General features: G+C 41.8%; 1 protein-coding gene across 3 annotated transcripts in view; it reads left to right on the top strand.

The window, feature by feature from the left end:
- Positions 1-18,303, top strand: part of fgf13a (fibroblast growth factor 13a) — an 81,146-nt gene that overhangs the window by 44,486 nt on the left and 18,357 nt on the right. For 2 of the 3 annotated variants that reach the window (XM_084010050.1, XM_084010052.1), the window contains one exon: positions 15,439-15,549. In XM_084010050.1, coding sequence (XP_083866176.1) covers positions 15,439-15,549 — 111 coding nt within the window. Of the gene's footprint in view, positions 1-12,061; positions 12,290-15,438; positions 15,550-18,303 lie in introns of those variants that run through there. The other variant, XM_084010051.1, reaches the window with a different exon arrangement.

The raw sequence follows: 18,303 nt of genomic DNA, 5'->3' as shown, positions 1-18,303 counted from the left end.
TTTTTTCTGTCTAATGTTTATAAAGCCGGTTTGATTTTCAACAACACACTGTAGCTCATGCAATAATGCTCTGCAGCTGACTCTATGCTACGCCACAGCATCTTACCTGTACCTGAATGCAGCAAATAATCCAGTGGATGTTTTCTTCTGCATTACCATACAATGATAAAATAACTCACAAAAGGCATTCTGTGCACACAATTGGAGGTTTAGACTGAACATGAGTGACGCTGCGGTGCTCGATTGTCATACATCAGTGCACATGGAAAAAGGTCTTCCTGCTCAGGCTGTTTTTGTCATTTTATCAGCGTATTTCCATTGCCTTGCCTTGTTTACACATATAGAAAGGGCATGCATTTAAAGCCACCAGCCCGCCATTCAGCTAATTTTCTGTAACCAGTGAAGCATTAGAGCATAGCATATAAAACTATCTATGTATTCCAATACCATCACTACCATACTATTAAGTGTGCCCGAAAAAGATTTATACCACGATGTACATTTAGCTTTACATTTCGGGCATTTAGCAGACACTTTTGTCCAAAGCGAATTATGATAAGTACATTCGCAAAAGAAAGAAACCACAACATATCATTGCCGTTTGGAGGTAGATGGGTGCCTTTCCATTTGAAGGCCAGTGCCATCGTCTTGAATTGGATGTGGGCTGCAACAGGGAGCCAGTGGAGGTCACAGAGGAGAGGGGTTGAATTTGGGTTGATTGAAGACAAGGTGTGCAGCAGCATTGTGGATAAGCTGTATCCAGAATCCTAGGATGTATTCGCTGTATCCTAGGATGACTGCATCCAGTCACATTTTTCAGTATGCAAGCTAGCAAACAATCTGACCCACAATCCATCTGTGCAGCTGATATATTAGCAATATATGTATGTGAGTGCAGCTGCAGTGTGCAATATGAAACACAGCTCATGGTCAAGCAGCTACAATGGTCGTAAGGGCAGTACACAACAGTACACAAAATGGCCACCGCGCTGACCATCCTGCAACATTGTATTGAATGTGTGTTTGTCCTCTTTTTGTCTTCTATGGTTGCTGCACTCCCTTTGAATTTGCGTTAATATCTGTGAACATGACACAAGAGGAAAAGACTGTGACTTCATTACGAGAACAAAAAAAGAGTTTATTTTGTTAATTATTAGCTATATTACTATTTGAATTGAGTTTAACAAGTCATTAAAACACTGTTACCAGACACGCCAGTAGCATTTGGGTGGTGGCCAGTGTTAATTTCTCTGCATGATGTAAGGTCCGCAAAGGGATTTGATAATGTTGCGTTATTACTGCAGCCTTCATTATCATTTCCAAGACCAATGCTACTCTGTAACAGTGTTGTATTTCATATAATATGTCTACAGACCACAGAGAGCCATCACTGCTTTACTGCTGTGTTTTGGCCTACTTTTTCATACCTCCGTAGGGTTCTGTATCAGCTCTGCACAGCTCCTCCTACCAGTTCTATCCCAAACACTGGTCCACTACCATCCATTGTCATTATGTTGCCATTGATTTCTCTGTGTGCCGACTTCACTAACAAGTGCAGGGACCGAAAGTGAAAAGTGGGATACTGTGTTGGGTAGGGAACATGACCTATTTACCCACCCACTCCCATAAGTTGAGTCACGCCTCCTGTCGTGTCATTTCCAGCTTAGTCGATCCGTTCCACCTAGCACATTGGGCTTTTAAGTACACTGAAATAACCAATGCCAACCTGAGCCATGCAATCACACCGGCATACACATTCTGATATTTTTGTAAATAAACATAATCATTTTAAACGCAGGAGTAGTGCCAGAGATCCCATATCCAACCATTCAGTGCTTGCTTCTTGTGTGAGGAACCATCCATGCAGCTCCCACGTCTCAGATCTGCAGTCAGCGGAATGAACCCCGATACTTTCCTCAAGGAAATGCAGTGGCGGGGGAAATAAAGAGTGAGCGGCCGGACTAAATTAGCTTCATTAATGTTCACACCCAGTTCGCTGCCCTGCACATTTGACCTCATTGCATGATATTTTTGTGGCCAGACGGGGGATATAATGGGGTTAGTCTAAGGACAGGGACCTGGTTAGAAGACAAGATCTGGGTCTATTTCAAATGCCTGGATGAAAGAGATGAGAGTCTTGTCCCTTTATATTCGAGACAAGGCTGATAACTCCAAAACATGGAGTTTTTTTTTGTTTTTATTTATTTTGGGGTGAACTGCCCCTTTAAGACCTTGTGTACTTGCCATTCCTAAATCAAGACACCACGTTAGCTCCGGTCTACTTTCAAGAATAGCATCGTTTTTGCCGTCACTATCCTCGCTACGAAGTGTCCATCACCTAAGACAACAATGTGTCCTACATTAGCAACTCTAAAAAAAGAAACAAGCATGACCTTGCACTCTCTCGCCAGACTCAAAGCTTTTCCTTTTTGTCTCCATCACTAAGTAGACAGTTTAAGCCAGCTGGTGTCTGAAATGATGCCTTTAATCTCACTCCATTTCCTTCCTTGATGTGTCATACTGGAAGGCATATGTAGGACAACATCACTTCACTTACTGTATTCAGGGACTAAGACTGCTCGTGCTAGACGGGTATAATTAGCATGGAGTTATTAATACAAACTTTTCAGAAAGTCTGAGCGTCTTCGTTTTGGCCGCAGCACACTTCCTTGATTTCCCTTTGATACCAGATGTCTCTTTTCTCTATGCGAGAGCCCATTTCCTGGGTGTGTTCTGGTTAATGGAGGAGGGATAACTTGAAAGAAAATAGCAGTGATTTCATTGTTTTGCGGCCTCTCAACTCAAAACGCCGTTGGGGAAAAGCTACAAAGGGGCTTCTTCCATTGTCTCACCGGCTATGATTCACACATTTAGTGTTCAGTCAAGCATTTTGGCAAAGAAGCATCTCCAGCACTTGATTTTCCCCTGAGGCTACCTCCCGTTGTGATGCTGGCAACGGTGGATACTAGATGCTGGTCTGACAGCCATTTAGAGACTTCTATTAGATGTGTTGGGGCTGGCTGCCTCTGTGTGTGTGTGTGTGTGTGTGTGTGTGTGTGTGTGTGTGTGTGTGTGTGTGTGTGTGTGTGTGTGTGTGTGTGTGTGTGTGTGTCTATTACGCATGTATGGATGTGTGCTAGTTGGATTACATACACAAGTGCACATGTGCATACTTCATGCTGTATGATCTTATCTTCCATTCTGCCTGATAAGTAATGCAGCATTAGAGACTGTGCACTGTGGCCAACCTAGAAACGGGCAGCAAAATGACATTACCGTAAGCCTGGAAGTAGCTTTGAACTTTGCCCTTTGTCTCCCGTGCAGCTAAACTGTGTTCCACATGATCTGAACTGACTCTTGTTTATTGAATTAACCGTACTATATTCTGTAAGAGCTGCTGCTGTATATAGCATTTGCACCGTCTAGGCCTTCATACACAGCAGTCAGTCACAGGGACTTTTAGCCACCTTCCTCCGGCTTACAACAGCAGTGTTGATGATTCACCCACAATCCCCCGGGGGACCTGAGAACTGCAGGGTCATTCAATTGGATGACACGTACACACGCACACGTTGCTTCCACGGCACGTACACACACAGATATTACATTTCAATTTCCATTAGCGGTCCAAACAAAACCGTAGCCTGCTGACATCATCTCATTGATGTTCAACAACCGATCCTGTGTTAAATAAATCGGCCTCTTTTTCCATAGTCCTGCTCAGGGCGACCGAGGAACAAAGAGAACATGCCAGCTGTTATTATCAGAGAGAATCAGCTTCAGGGTCTTTGGCCTGGAACTTTGTCGTAGAGTGTTGACAATTATCTACATCTATTCTTTCTTCATTTTGAAAGAGAAAAAAAGGGTCAGCTGTTTAGAGGGAAAGAGAAATAGGGAGTGTCTGTGGTTTTACAGTCTTGTGTCAAGGGGAATGAGAGCACGTCGCTGTTAAAGCATTAGTCATTCCGAGCAGGCTGCCGTCTGAACTCTGGCTATTTCACACACCGTTTGGTGCCTCTGATTGAGATTTCTCCACGTCATTACAGCCTCACGCACACACGTGCTCGCGCACACGTGCGCACGCACGCACACTTACACAGAGCACACAAGCCACAGCATTGGACAGCTCACAGTATGATTCCCAGCTAATTGATGTACTTCACATGCAGTTGAATTAAGAAGTGACAGATTGTACAGTCAAGCTCGAGTAAATATATTGACTACTCTGCCTTGCTGTATTTTAATCATTGATTTTCTGTTGTTGGCATACCAAGTACATGCGAGGAAGAGCTCATTTGATCTAGTCCCAAACCTACCAAACCTATTGTGCATGTGAATTCTTCTAGTTGACAGTACAGGGTCAAGAGGAACACAATCACTTTCATTTTCAGTCTGGGGCCTCTCTAATTAAAATAAATAATTAAATATGTTTGCCTACATGTAAAAGTCAACTATAGTTCAATAAGTGAGCAGAACATCCATCCAATACACTAACATTACAGCAATGTCTTTGTATTGTCCTCAGTGTCAGTGACCTATTAGAATCACAACAGCCGAACTTCTTGAAGTTGTTTTAGATCATGAAATAACTGCAGAAATATTTAATTCATATGAGGCACACTGGAATGACGAAGAATTCAAATGCCACTTTCAGAGATGCTCATAAACCTCTTCTTCCACTTTATGACACGTGCATTTATCAGTGAAGGAGCAGATTTCAGATAAAAATATAAACATTGTTCAGCAGTGCACCTTCTCGTCTATTTGTATCATTATCAAGCAGACACAATGCGTCTGGCAGAGGCTCAACACCTGAAAAACACCTGAAATGATTTCAGTTCTATGTTTCAGTGCCATATTTAGCTTTTATTGATGTACAAAACATCATTTTGCTCCTTTCACTTGGGAAACAATAGCTACTGTTACTTCCTCCGTGTAAGAGAAAATGTGGCAGTGGTGATCATTCAAGACCTTGAAGCCAGTTGTTATACAAAAGGTGAGAGGTTGGATGATTTTCTGCTCTAATAACAATAATAATGTTATTTTTGTTTTTTTTAAAGTGAGTTGGAAATAAAATTGATGGTGGCACAAAGCTCAGAAGTGATCTTATTATACAGCATTGATGCTTTAAAACATATGTGTTTTATGTTATTTCCGACTAACAAGAAGATTCACCCTGTTAATACATTTCTTAGAAATCTTTCTGGCACTTTAAACACAGGATAAAACGGCAGATAATATGGTGATGAGAAATAACATCAACATCAAGGAGTGCCAGCATATAACACAATGGGACATAATTGTTCCTCACTGACGGTTAGCTCTACACTCTTTGTCCCCAAGGTGGATATCATCCTGTTTTACCCGCTGGGAGAAAGAATGGGGCTAATGTCCTCTATTTTCAGTCCACTGACTCCTGAACACAGCCCTCCGGTTCAAAAGAGTGTGGGATAGATCACGCAATCATTGCCACGAGTCTGGCTGTCGGCCATGTATTCCTTGAGTTATGGTGTCTTGCTCTGTAATATCCAACCCCCATTCTCAGCGCACATATTCTCCCTCTCTCTATCTTTCACACACACACACACACACACACCCTCTTACGTATGTGTGGTATCCATGGTAACGCATGGTATCTCTGGCGCTGGTGGCCTCGCATGCGGCAAGCTGCTGTTGTAGTGGATTTACTGTACCAGCGCACGCACAAAGAGCAGGCAGAATGCTGCCAAAGGGACTGAACGGTTTGAGCAGCAACCCTTTGAGCTTATCAGAGATCTTTCCTTTTCAACTGATAATATTTCTCTTCATACCCTTCACCCTGTCACAAGAGGTTCGGCTAAAAATCCTGCCAAAGCAGTTCCCAATGTTAAAATATTCATTTACTTGGACAGTTAATAACTCTATATAATCAGTGCCACAATCTAAGTATGCAACTATGCCCTCTATTACACACCGTGAGCAAGGTTAACCTCCCCATTTATTCAGCGTTTGCCCTTGGAGGCCACTTTTCTCCACGAGTTTAAAGATTCATTAAACCCTGCATGTTATCATGACAGCCTCGGGTTATTAATAAGAAGAGATAGCTTACACATTTGGTTATATTTAATAACACAAAGGTCAACACAGTGATCAACCTTGGCGCACACAAGCCTGGCTCCCACTTTCACTTAGGACCTCTGCTCCCTAGTGGCCAGAGATGGCAAGTGCATCATGGTGCTGGGACCATCTGTGTGAAGTCCATGCACACGTGACGTGGGTTCAATGTTCTGGCTCTTTAACACACTTCTTTTTGCAGTCAAGTTTGTAGTGTATCACATCTAAATCTAATCTTGGACTGTTAAGGACGTTATATATTTTGGTATATTACAAAACAATATAATTTAGCAGATAGTCAGTTTATTGTACACATTAAACATTACTATGATTGCATTATGTAAGCTAAAAGAAGTGTGTGCTTTTAGCTATCCTCAATTATTTTCTCACTCTCACTATGCGTGTGTGTGTGTGTGTGTGTGTGTGTGTGTGTGTGTGTGTGTGTGTGTGTGTGTGTGTGTGTGTGTGTGTGTGGTGAAGGTGCCCCTGGGAGGCCACAGTAGACTGGCATTCTGGGGCACTACAGTAATTAATCTGCCCATGGCACATTGCTACACAAGCAACCAAAGCACACACACACACAGACAGAGAAACTGCCTCCGTGTGTGTGTGTGTGTGTGTGTGTGTGTGTTGCTTGCCATATTGACAGTGTCTACAGGTGCAGGTTACAGAGGTCACTGAAGTCTGCCCTTGTCGAGACCGAAACATATTTTGCATTTGGATATAAACACCAGAGGCTGGTGAATTATTTCTCATCTGCTTTATTTATAGTAAGCTTAGTTTATGAATGCAACACTCGTCAGCAGCCAACTTTCACTTGCAAATGAGCACAGTTTAAGTAGACTTCAAATGAGTCAAATATAGCTATAGTCTACCTTTGTCTGAGAAAAAAGTCAAAAGTAGACTAAAGCTATATTTTCTTCAGAGCCTTCTGAATACAAATGATACTGAAATTAGAATGAAACAAATGTGTGAGATTTATTATTTTAGTTTTAACACCATGTCTATTTAAAACATAAAAAATGTCTTCTGTAATCGTCTCATGCGTCCCACTTGTGCGATTACAGTATGCTATTTTCAGTGTTTTCCTCCTCCGTCACTGCTTGGCTGCTGCTAAGAAAAGCACCATCAGGGTGACAGACATTATCAGGCCTATACACATTTGCATGTTTAGTATCATCTAAGGTGTTTGATTAGTGTCACTGTTGCACAATGCAGCCTGACTCCCATCACCTATTTCTGTCCTCCTAACTGTCTGTGATAAATCCAGCCATCTACCTGAAGAGCCACACTGTCTGCCTGAGTGATGGCCCAGGTTTATCAGCAGTGGGATGACTGAAGCAAAGCCTGCTTCTGGGAGTGTTGAGATCTGTCTCTCTGTGTTTACTCATGGTAGAATTGGGCGTATGTGATAGAACCGGTCCGGGATACTGGATGCTGCAGTGTAAACAGAAACGCCTTAATATCACTTTACGCCGTCGGGCTTTCGACATTTTGGAGGCCCTTCCCTCACCTCACGAATATGTCACGGAAACATGAATTCAGAACCTCTGCATCAATAGACAGCGACAAATAATAAACAGATTGCCCTGATCAGTAAACTGAATATGAAAGAAACTTATTGATATAAGACCACACTTCAAGAAGACAAAGCTAGTTTATGAGCAGCAGAGGATCAGCGTTTTCAAATAATCCTATTTTCTTACCTTCAGAAATGTTCTCATGCTAGTGTGTATACCTCAATCATTATCATCATTTGTGTGCAAGTTGTTTTACTGAATTGTCTTTCAGTGTTTATGTGGTTTATAATATTGGGTCTTTTTCTAAAAGATATGTAGCTTAATCAATATGTGAGAGAGCAGAATAGAATGTCCCCTGAGCTGCGTGCTGGTGTAGTCTTGTTTGACGTGTAGTGCTGCTGTCCATGGTGCTGATCACGCAACTGTAATGATGCTGCTGTTTTAGCGACTTTGTTTTGCACTAATGAGTGACTTAAACCTTACAATTCATACATAAACAGTCCCAGATCCAACCGAGGGGTGAGACTACATGACATCAACATACTTTACTATTCCTATAAATAATACGCTGCACTATCGGGTCATAATTCCTTCGTATCGACTGGACTGAATTTCAAGTGTGATCATTAAAATATACAGTGAATAAGCATATCCTTTCATGGTGTTGGTGGTGCAAATACATAATATTATAATTTAAGGTAAACATGAAAACATTTATTACACTCATGTCTCCTGAGGTACCTGGGCTCAGGACTTAAAGGGATAGTTCAGGTGTTTTGAAGCGGGATTGCAGGCAAAAGTAACAGTAAAGGAGCAAAAGGTGAAACGTATACACGCTTTCTTCAAAGCCACCAGATCCCATGCCATGTGACAACAGTATAACTTTCCATTCAGTTGAGTTCTCTGTTAGGAAATATTCTAAATATAGTGCCTTACACTGATGATTTAGGTGAGTCTTTCTTTGAGGTGGCTCAAATAGGTACTGCTGCTTGTAGCATGTGTGTTTAATGGTAGTATTAAACACACTTTAATACTGTGCCCATTTTCAAAATCCATTCATGTTCCTATGGTCAACAGTGCCTATGGTAAGTCCAAATATGTTATTAAACGTTGAAACTCAACAAATTAAAAAACTAGTGAATAAAGAATAAAGTTTGTATCCTAGACAATTAAAAAGATGCTATAGATGCAGGGGGAGTACATGGTTTCATTTTTTCAAGATTACACTAAATATGAATAGAAGAAATATAATTGCAAATCAAGGAACTATATGTTATGATATGAAGCCCAGTTCAACCTTGAAACAGCTTTGGTGACCATCTAAACTGGGTGGGGTTATATTATGATGAGATTCCCTCCATGCCATTAAGAAGAAAATCAATAACAGTAAACAGGAAACAAATGTTTTTATCTCGGCAGTATGCTCGTGTTATTTAAACCAATCCCTTGTAAATGAATATATTGCTATTGACCCATAAAGTATTTATAGTCCTATCAAGTTTCTGTTTTGTAAAATAGCTTTCTTTGACATTGCCATCTAGTCAGCATATTGACGTATAGATCAATATCTGTCTGAATTATATATATAAAATAAATATATTAAATATATATGAAATGAAAGTGAAGTGATGTTCGGCAAAATCAAAGAGTCAGCGACTTATTTAATGTGAATAGACTGGCTTTAAGGTGGATTTTGTTTTTAGGTGGATTTTCCTTTCAGGATGAATCAGGCGCTCTTCATAGCCTGTCCACTTGCTCCATCTAGTGGTCAAAGCTGTGCATAGTCACCAGAAATCACTCTCACGAGTACCTACAGTAAGGCCCATAGAGCTCTAGAAGTCCGTCTATACTTACAGGAGTGCAACCATGAATCCACTTTCACTTCTGTCATCACGTTTGTAAAGAGACGTCAGCATTTAATTACATGCATGACATCATTGGATTAATACGATATATAGTCGTGCAAGCAAACCAATATTGACAGTAATTTATGCCGTGACGCTGATGCCATATTTAAGTCAATCTCCGTACTGGCTGGGTGAGTTGTAAAATAAATAAATAAATAAAGAGTGAGAGAGAGAGTTGTCTTTGTGAAAAACACTTTGTCTAATGCATGTTGTCTCCGTTGATTGTACATCGATATGTTTCAGTAAAGTGGACAGGCCTGAATAACCGGTTTAGTCAACGCATTATCGGATCATTTTACATCAGTTTTTTTTTTTTATTTTGTAATACGAGAGCAAAGTCTTCTCTGCCCCAAGAAGGAAGTACAATCCCAGCCTGCGTTTTCGATCGCTTTTCTTCAATCCGGCCACCGCCGCGCGCAGCACCACACGCGCCCTCCATGGCCGGATCAACGAGACCTCTAAATGAATGTTTAATGAGCATTTTAGAAGTCATAATGGCATGTCGCTAATGTCCTTTAATGATCTTCCTGTTGGTGGCCACGCCTCGCGCTTTCTCTTCCACAACGCCTCTGACAGCTGTTCTGACAACGGTTCTAACTTTGCTGAATGTAGACTCCGCTTCACCGCCCAAGGACCGAAGCATCCCAGCTGCTGTAGACAATCATGACTTTTCCACTGAGAAAATCGGTTTCAGGTATTTATACTGGATATGTTTTCGTTTGTTTTGCTTTTCTACTTCAAATTATGTTCGTTAAGTGCGACTGGGACAACACTTTCCAGATGAGCAGAGTGAAATTGAGTTGCTTTTATTGATGTCAGTAGCAGGCTTAAGTCATATTTAATTCTATTGGTGATGTTGTTGCTGCCGTGCAGTGGAGCTGTCCGTGGTGCTGAAGTGGACTCGCCTCGGGCGCTTTACACTTTATAGCATCACTGTTCCGCTTTGGCGTTTGGTGCTTATTCAGAACAAGTGTGGACACGTAAGCTTTACGGTTTTTAAAGAGCTTGTTATTATATTTAATATTTAATACTTTTTTATCGCGAGATTTCAGAGAAAACGACGTATTTGTGATCAAGACAAAGTATACTATTGAGGTTATTAATCAGACGAAATAAATAAAACCTCCACGTCGAGGACTGTAGATGGCACCATTGGTTAGGCTGTTGGCTGGACTCAAACCGATACGGAGGGAAAGTAAGGGAGAGGTGAGCCCGGGAGTCAGGACATCAGTGTCAGGGCTTCACTTTTACTTTGGAGTTTATAGCTATTAAAACAGCATTGGCCACTATTTTTCCATTCATTAACTCATTCATTAATATTATGTAAATGCGCCATTCACCAGTAGTAGCCCGTTAAAAATACAGACTTTATCGGGATATATATTTGAAAGCGGAAAGGCACGAACATTCAGATGATAAAGCCGTATTAATGGCCTGGGAATGTATAGCTATAATCCGGCTTCTGCTCTTTCGTCCCATTTATTCCACTATATTCATCTTGCATCCACATCACTGCTGGCGACCTGCTGTTTTATCCCTCGCAGTTATCTGCACGCTAAAGCAGACAATTCCATGGGATTAAAAAAAAAAGAGACCATGAGACCTCATTTTAATTTTTTAATTCGTCACATCCAAAACGACGTTTGTACTTTTACGACTTCCTGTTCATTTAAGTCTCATAAAATATAAAAAATATGTGGTTTTCCCTCCTCCCTCTCAACTCCCCGCCCCCCACGCCAACTACGCCCCTTTCTCTTGATACGTGCCAGCTTGTATGGAGATTACTTTAACCGTGCACATTGACTGGGCTTGTGCCTCCTCACTAGTTAGACTCCCCGTCCTCTCCCTCCTCCCCCCTGCTCACTCTCCAGGTAATAGTCGGCGGGATGCTCTGAGCAGCAGAGCTGAGGCTGTGCGTTGTGCTCGGATACCGCATCCACAATGACGCGCCGGCTGCTGCTATCGCCTCAACGAAAGAGAGAAAAACAAACGGGATCTCTTTAGTGATCCGTCGCCTTTCTAAGGCGCTCTTCGGTGAGGGATTAGGGAATCCTGTCTGCAAACAGGTGTCTCCGTCCTTCGGCTGCGCATCGAGGCTCACGACTGCCTGTCAAACCGGGTGCCATGTGCGCGTCCACGTAGTTTTAGCGAGATGATGCAAAGGCGCTTGCAGAGACTGGCTTTGTGCGTGTGTTGTTGGGATGCGGAGATAATGAGACAGTTAGAGGAACATGCAACGAGCTGCGAGGAAAGTCTTTGTGCGATGGAACGTGTGGGTTCTGTTTTTTCTTCAATTTCACTTTTTTTGGGGGAGTTACAACGGACAGTTCCTGAATAACGCCCAAATTCGCGAGGGAAAAAAATGATTCATTCGGACATTATCTAACCGGCTTTACCGCACTACTGGGACTATGTTTCTTCCTAGTCAACTTGGCAAATGCTTAGTTTGTTGAATCGTTGCAGTTGCCTCAGATAGTTCCCACTGCGTCTCGACGTTTACCGTCGGAATCCAGTTTTTTTCCGGGTGATTATTTCGCGCTTCTTCTGAAGTTGTTTCCCCGAGCGCAGCCAAACTGGCCATGGCTGCAGCGATAGCCAGCTCCCTCATCAGGCAGAAAAGGCAAGCGAGGGAGCGGGAGAAGTCCAATGCCTGCCGCTGCGTGAGCAGCCCCAGTAAAGCCAAGGGGAGCTGTGAAAAGCCCGGTCGACTGAACGTTTTCTCCCGGGTCAAACTCTTTGGCTCCAAGAAGAGGCGAAGGAGACGACCAGGTCTGTTGTTAATTTCATCAGGATCAATAACTCTTCGAACTTAGGCTGCCAAAATCTGTTTTAAAATCATCTAGAAACATGTAAACCGAGTTCTTCATTTCTATGCAGCTTACGGGATGAGAATGACGTGTTTCACTTGTGAAGTTTGCGCACAGATAAGTCACCTTACTCAGACTGCGGAGGGATGTATATTAAACCCATTCTTCATCCTTCACGTCCACTTATCTAGGCCACACTGGACAAGATATGCAAAAGTGTTTATTCAGTAGATTTTGGAGGTCACTAAAGACTTCACTGTCACTTAAATATACTTCGATATGGGCACACATTTCCCCATAGATTTAAATAAGCAGGTCTTAACTTTTATTTTAAGCAGACCTCACAATTAGCTCCAAAGTTATCTTCCCCCACACACTGTTGGCAGAGTTCTTTGTCATAGATATGTATCCAACTGAAAACAAAACAAAAACTTGGCAGATAATAATAAATAAGTGGTACCTCATTTTCAAAATGATGAGCATTTTAAGTTGATATTTATACTCTTATAAGGATTATAAAGAGATGTGAGCCGAGGTCCAGGATTGCTCTGAAAGCACCCTTATTGCAGTGGTGTCAGAGGTGCGTCTCCGTAGCCTAAAGCAAATCCAGTGCCTACGTGACCACGGCCCATCTGATTACATCTTTTTCAAACCTAAAGTCCATCTATTGTCACTTGTGTCCTTTTCTTTGTGTGTGGACATGACGACAAAACATATTCAACGTTATTCAAATCATATGCATTTCATTTCCAAGCTGTTTTGTTGCACTCAAAAGCAAAGGGTTCATTTAGAAGCAATCTAACATATATACAGTTTTTGCACCCCTCTCACCTCCATCTATAGTTTCTATCCCGTGGATGACATAAAGTGTGTGAAGAAGGTGATGTGACGTAACATTATGAAGTTTGGTGCATTGTGCACAATGTCATGTTCTTCTCCGACAAGCTGTTCCGCCGACAAGTACAAATTAATCAAAAATGAAATCATCATCAATATTTCCGGTGTGCACATAAACCTTCTCTGAAGCAAAAGTAACCCTACTAAGGCTAGATATGGCAGTACTGAAAGTTAAGTGAGATGAAAGGTTAGAGGAAAGGTGCGGTAGACCACCGTAAAGGACACTCCACTAGGGACAGTAACCAGGCAATGGAGAGCACTTAGCTCTTAGCAGACATTACAATGATGTAACACAGGCTGCCACTTCAAACGTAAATGATCTGCCACTTCAAACTATTGTCTTTTAGACAGATTGAGGCTTGTTTTCTGTGTTGCTACATATAGCCTAATAGTGTGATTTTCCTCATTTCATTAGTAAAGGGGGTTAGGGCTATGGGGGTAATGTGGCCACAAGGTCGGTGGTTTGATTGCCTGATTCTACTGTTCGCATTACGAAGTTGTTAAAGCTGCTCCGCTACACCCGACACTGGATAAGCGGTAGACCATGAGATGAGATGAGCATTACGAAGTGTCACCGATCTCAACCATGCTCCTAAACTTAAGTGTTTTTGTTGCCCAAAAGTAACTTCCCATGAAGAAGTTTATTTTGAAGGGACACTAGGCATGTAACGAGCACCCCCTTCATTGATTGAATCTTTTTAATAATGCCGGAAAAATCTGAAGCCTGTCCATCATTTTGACGGACCGGCGGCCTTGGAGAAGTGCGGGTGCAGCTGCACCGCTGCTGCAGAACGAGAGTGCCGCGGGATCTCCTCCCGGAGAAGCGAGTGCTCTCTGGGGCCGACATGGAAATCCCACGTTCAGAGTGTCTGCTGAGTCCAGTCTACAGTGTGGCAACACAGCGTGGGTCCATGAGTCGTCTGTCCAAGGCAGATCAGGGGGGGAAATAAATCATTCATCCGTTTTGTGTGTGTTGACATGAAAAGTGACCACGTGGTTGGTGTCTTGTCTCTTTTCATCGTTTCTCTCCATGTATTTATAAATGCGGAATCTATAAGCTTGTTCTGTATATGAATTATTAAAAAACACAAACACACACTTGTGGTGGGAATCATCAGTCACCTCACGATTCGATTACGATTCAGATGGTCACGATTCAACTATTAAACTCAATGCATCAGGATGCATCATAGAATCTATTGTTTCTCCCACATCTAACACACAGTACAGCGAGCCCTGCCCTGTGTGTCGCTATCTCCTCCTCAGTCCAAAATTCTACATTTAAAAACACAATGTGTTGGATGACATACAAGAAATTCCATACAAGAAATGGTTCAGCCAATGTCCTGAGTCACAACATGCCCCTAAAGTCATTTTTAAATCTGATATTATTTGCTCTCGTCCATCTGTGGTCCTGTTTCTCTGTCGAGCCATAGGGGCTGCCTCTTTTAGAAAACACAGAAAGAGTTTCCATGGCTTATGGACACAGCAACATTGATCAAACTGAATTAAATAGTTCATCAATTTATGTTTGTGAACTTACAGCTCACTAAAGCATAAATGTGATTTAAAGGTTTCAGGTCATCAGATGTCTTGCAATGTTGTTTAATAGAAGTGAAATGTAAAGCCCTGTTGTTTTATCAAGTGGCAACCATCATGACTGAGTGGTTAAGCCAATATGGAAGGATCTGACAGTATCAGTGTAGCCAATGTCTCAATGCAGTTTGTGAATTCGTTACAAAATTCTGGTGATTCGTGATCATGGACACAAATTTTGGGACGACATAAGGCAAAAAAACAATGTAGGCAACAAAATTAACGTTTGGTTTAGGAAAGAAAACGAACACTGCAGTTAAGAAAACCATCATGAAGGCATCCCCGAATAACAACGCTTTGGGACATGTGGTCTCGGACACTGATCTTGTGGTTGAAAGTGTTAATGTGTCCACTACAAAAAAAGGAGCCTAATTGACTTTCCATTGGCATCATTTTATGTGCTCAGCGACAGTAAGCAGTAATTGCTCCTTTGCTGTCCCACCTCGGCTCCACTCGGCTTTGCTTCCCTGGGTTTTGTGGCTCCTGTCAACCAAAATCGAAGGTCCAAAATGTCCTTTTTGAAGCAAATAGGTGACATCCGATTGCTACGTTCATGTTTTTCTATAGTCTGTTTCATTCCCGTGTCTTCCTGTCTCTGTGTCCCCTCTGCTTCCACAGAGCCCCAGCTAAAGGGGATTGTGACAAAGCTGTACAGTCGACAAGGTTTCCACCTGCAGCTGCAGGCAGATGGAACCATTGATGGAACGAAGGAGGAGGACAATGGTTACAGTAAGTGTCCCTTATATATTCTGTTCCCGGTTCATTCCGTGTCATTTCATCAAATTCCTCCCACCTGACCATCTCAGAATGTCCTGTAAAAATTAGGAAAAATGCCATAGGAAAAATTCAAAATATTAAGTCTCTACTGTCAACAGTTTTCTCATGAAACATCATTGAATGAAGGGTAGTTTAGACGTTTTTTGGCATCATACTCTGAAAAGCAATTTTAAAACAGCAATATCTAGAAAACTATCTCACCTGTGGCCTTCAAAATGTCTACAGTTTATATCTGTTACTAATAGCCTACAGACATGGAGTATCAGGGGTGTAGTTCAATGATAACCTAGTATGGTAGGTACTTAAACTTCTCCCAAAATGTGGCTTGTTGAAATGAAATAGCAAATTTGAAGAGTTGATGAGGTCCCAGTTTTGCCAGACTTCTATCACTTTTGCCTCTATCTCTGGTGTTAGCTTAAACATTCTACAAAATATGGTTTCTCTCAGATGATTAGTTTCACAGATATTAAGGCTCAAAAATGGAAGTAAACACATCTTTGCCCAACTTCAGAGCCATATTCCAAAAAACTGACAACAGGTATCAGGTCTAAACCGTCTAAACTACCCTTTATTCAATGATTTTTCATGCGAAAACCGTTGACACTAGAGACCTTATATTTTGGATTTGTTCCAAAACAAGTGTATCTTCATACTAGATTTTTTTCAAGAAATTCTGAGATGGTCATGTGGGAAGATTTTCAGAAATTTGATGAAATGACACGGAATGACCCTCACGTCATTTTTTATCATACACCCATTATCGTGCGTACTGTTGGTCGGAAGGTTTTAAAGTACAGACTTTTTTTTTTTTTTTTTAGAGAGGTTCATTTTACCTAATCAAAGTCACGGCAACCTGAACGCTGATGATGATTGGCTTATTCCTCTCCTACACACTGCCTCTGTTGTGAGAGCCAGTTCTGTCTTACACTATGTCTTGATGCATCCCTATCGTTGGCGTGACAACAACAATTCTTTGTATTCCAAGAGACGTATTTAAGAGGAGATCAATGGAAGAGTAATAGCACAGCCACTTGTCTGGTAACAATACAGCAGAAACAGACCTTATCTTGAGGCAGTGCGGTGAACAATACATGTTTTTGAAGATTTGAAAACACCAGTTAGTGACCTGATGTGAAATCCACTTTATCCCCCCCTCCCCCCAAAAAAGAGAAAAAGATCTGCATGGAAACAGCTTTGATGTAATACTTGCAGTGTAATCCTGACACTAAGCGGATGTAAACACCTCTGGAGCTTCTGAATTAGTACCTCTGTATTCAATTACTCCCCTGGTGGAGATGGCCTGTGTGTCTTAGTGTACATATAAATGGCAGCTCTGTGCAAGTGGGATGTTGTTGCAGCAGAACACCACCTTGTAATTTGTGTGCAATTTGTTGCCTAAATAAAACAATAGCAAAGTTCAATACTACGCAGGGCAGACAATGTGAGTAGAAACTAAAATTAAATTACATCTAACACACACACACACACACACACACACACACACCACCCTGCCCATCATGTCTGCAAGGACTCACTTTTCTGTTGACTTGCATAACAACTGGCCCGCATTGGCACCAAAATAGTTTTTGAAGAGAAAAATTAAAGAGTGCTGCCGAAGAGGAAAAGGAGGAAGAGTGAAGCTCTTTGCACTGCTCCAAAAATAGCGTTGTTAGGCGCTGGGTGCGCTTGTCTCCATGGTGACGGAGAGCGCAGTCCTATTGGAGCTACTGGTGTCTTGTGATGGTGGGAGAGGACCTAGTGAAATGCACACACACACACACACACACACACACACACACACACACACACACACAAACACACACACGCACACACACGCACATACACAAAACAGGATTTGGTCATTGCTACAGGCTGAGAAGACAGCCTTTGGCTGTGGTAATAAAGAAGTTTGATATTTCTGTGACATTTTCATTAGAAAGGCAAACAATATTTGAAATAACAAATGTCAGTAATCAAAGTGATTTCTCTCCTATTTTATAGAATTTCAACCATTTTCTTGTGTTGCATCACAACTGAACGAATCCACCGAGTATCTTGAGAAACTATCCTTTTCTTCAAAAGAAGTATATAAACATGCAGTTCATTCTCAGTCTAGTCCAACATTCTTTCAACCCCCATCTTTGTAAGCGGACAATAAAGTTAAGATTCAAAGGATTGTTAAAAATAAATTCTTCGGATGGGTAGTTGACAGTTACCACATTTCTGTGTTCTTACTTTAATCTTCTCTAATGAACAACTAATGTCCCCTTTGAGCTTGCTAACCACACAGTAGTCAATAAGAATAAACACAGTGCCATTCTACGTGATGTTGTCACAACAGCTTACATTCTAGCTGTCATATTTAGGCTGCTGCAGATTATATGATTAAAATGAGACCAGTGATTAATGGAAACCTTTAGGGTTTATTGTCATACTGAATTGGTCATGACTTCTAGGCTGTTAGTGGGTGGAACTATGGCAGGGAGACAGCCTGCAACCAATCATGTAAACAGTCCCTCCGGCGTCCTCACCCTTCCTATTCTACTTGCCTCTCTCCACTCAGAAAGGTCTGTGAGTGGGCGGTGGCCCTGTCATCCCCTTCAGTGTGCTCAGGTGTTTCTAGGAGCCAGGAAGTAATTGAGTTCCCCCTCTTGAAAATCTCCCATCAGTTCACCGGCTGGTAATGCTTCTGAAATAAAGTGGACT

The sequence above is a fragment of the Eutrigla gurnardus genome (genome assembly GCF_963514095.1).
Source record: "Eutrigla gurnardus genome assembly, chromosome: 5".
Lineage (NCBI taxonomy): Eukaryota > Metazoa > Chordata > Actinopteri > Perciformes > Triglidae > Eutrigla > Eutrigla gurnardus.
This window is presented reverse-complemented; position numbering and strand designations above follow the sequence as displayed.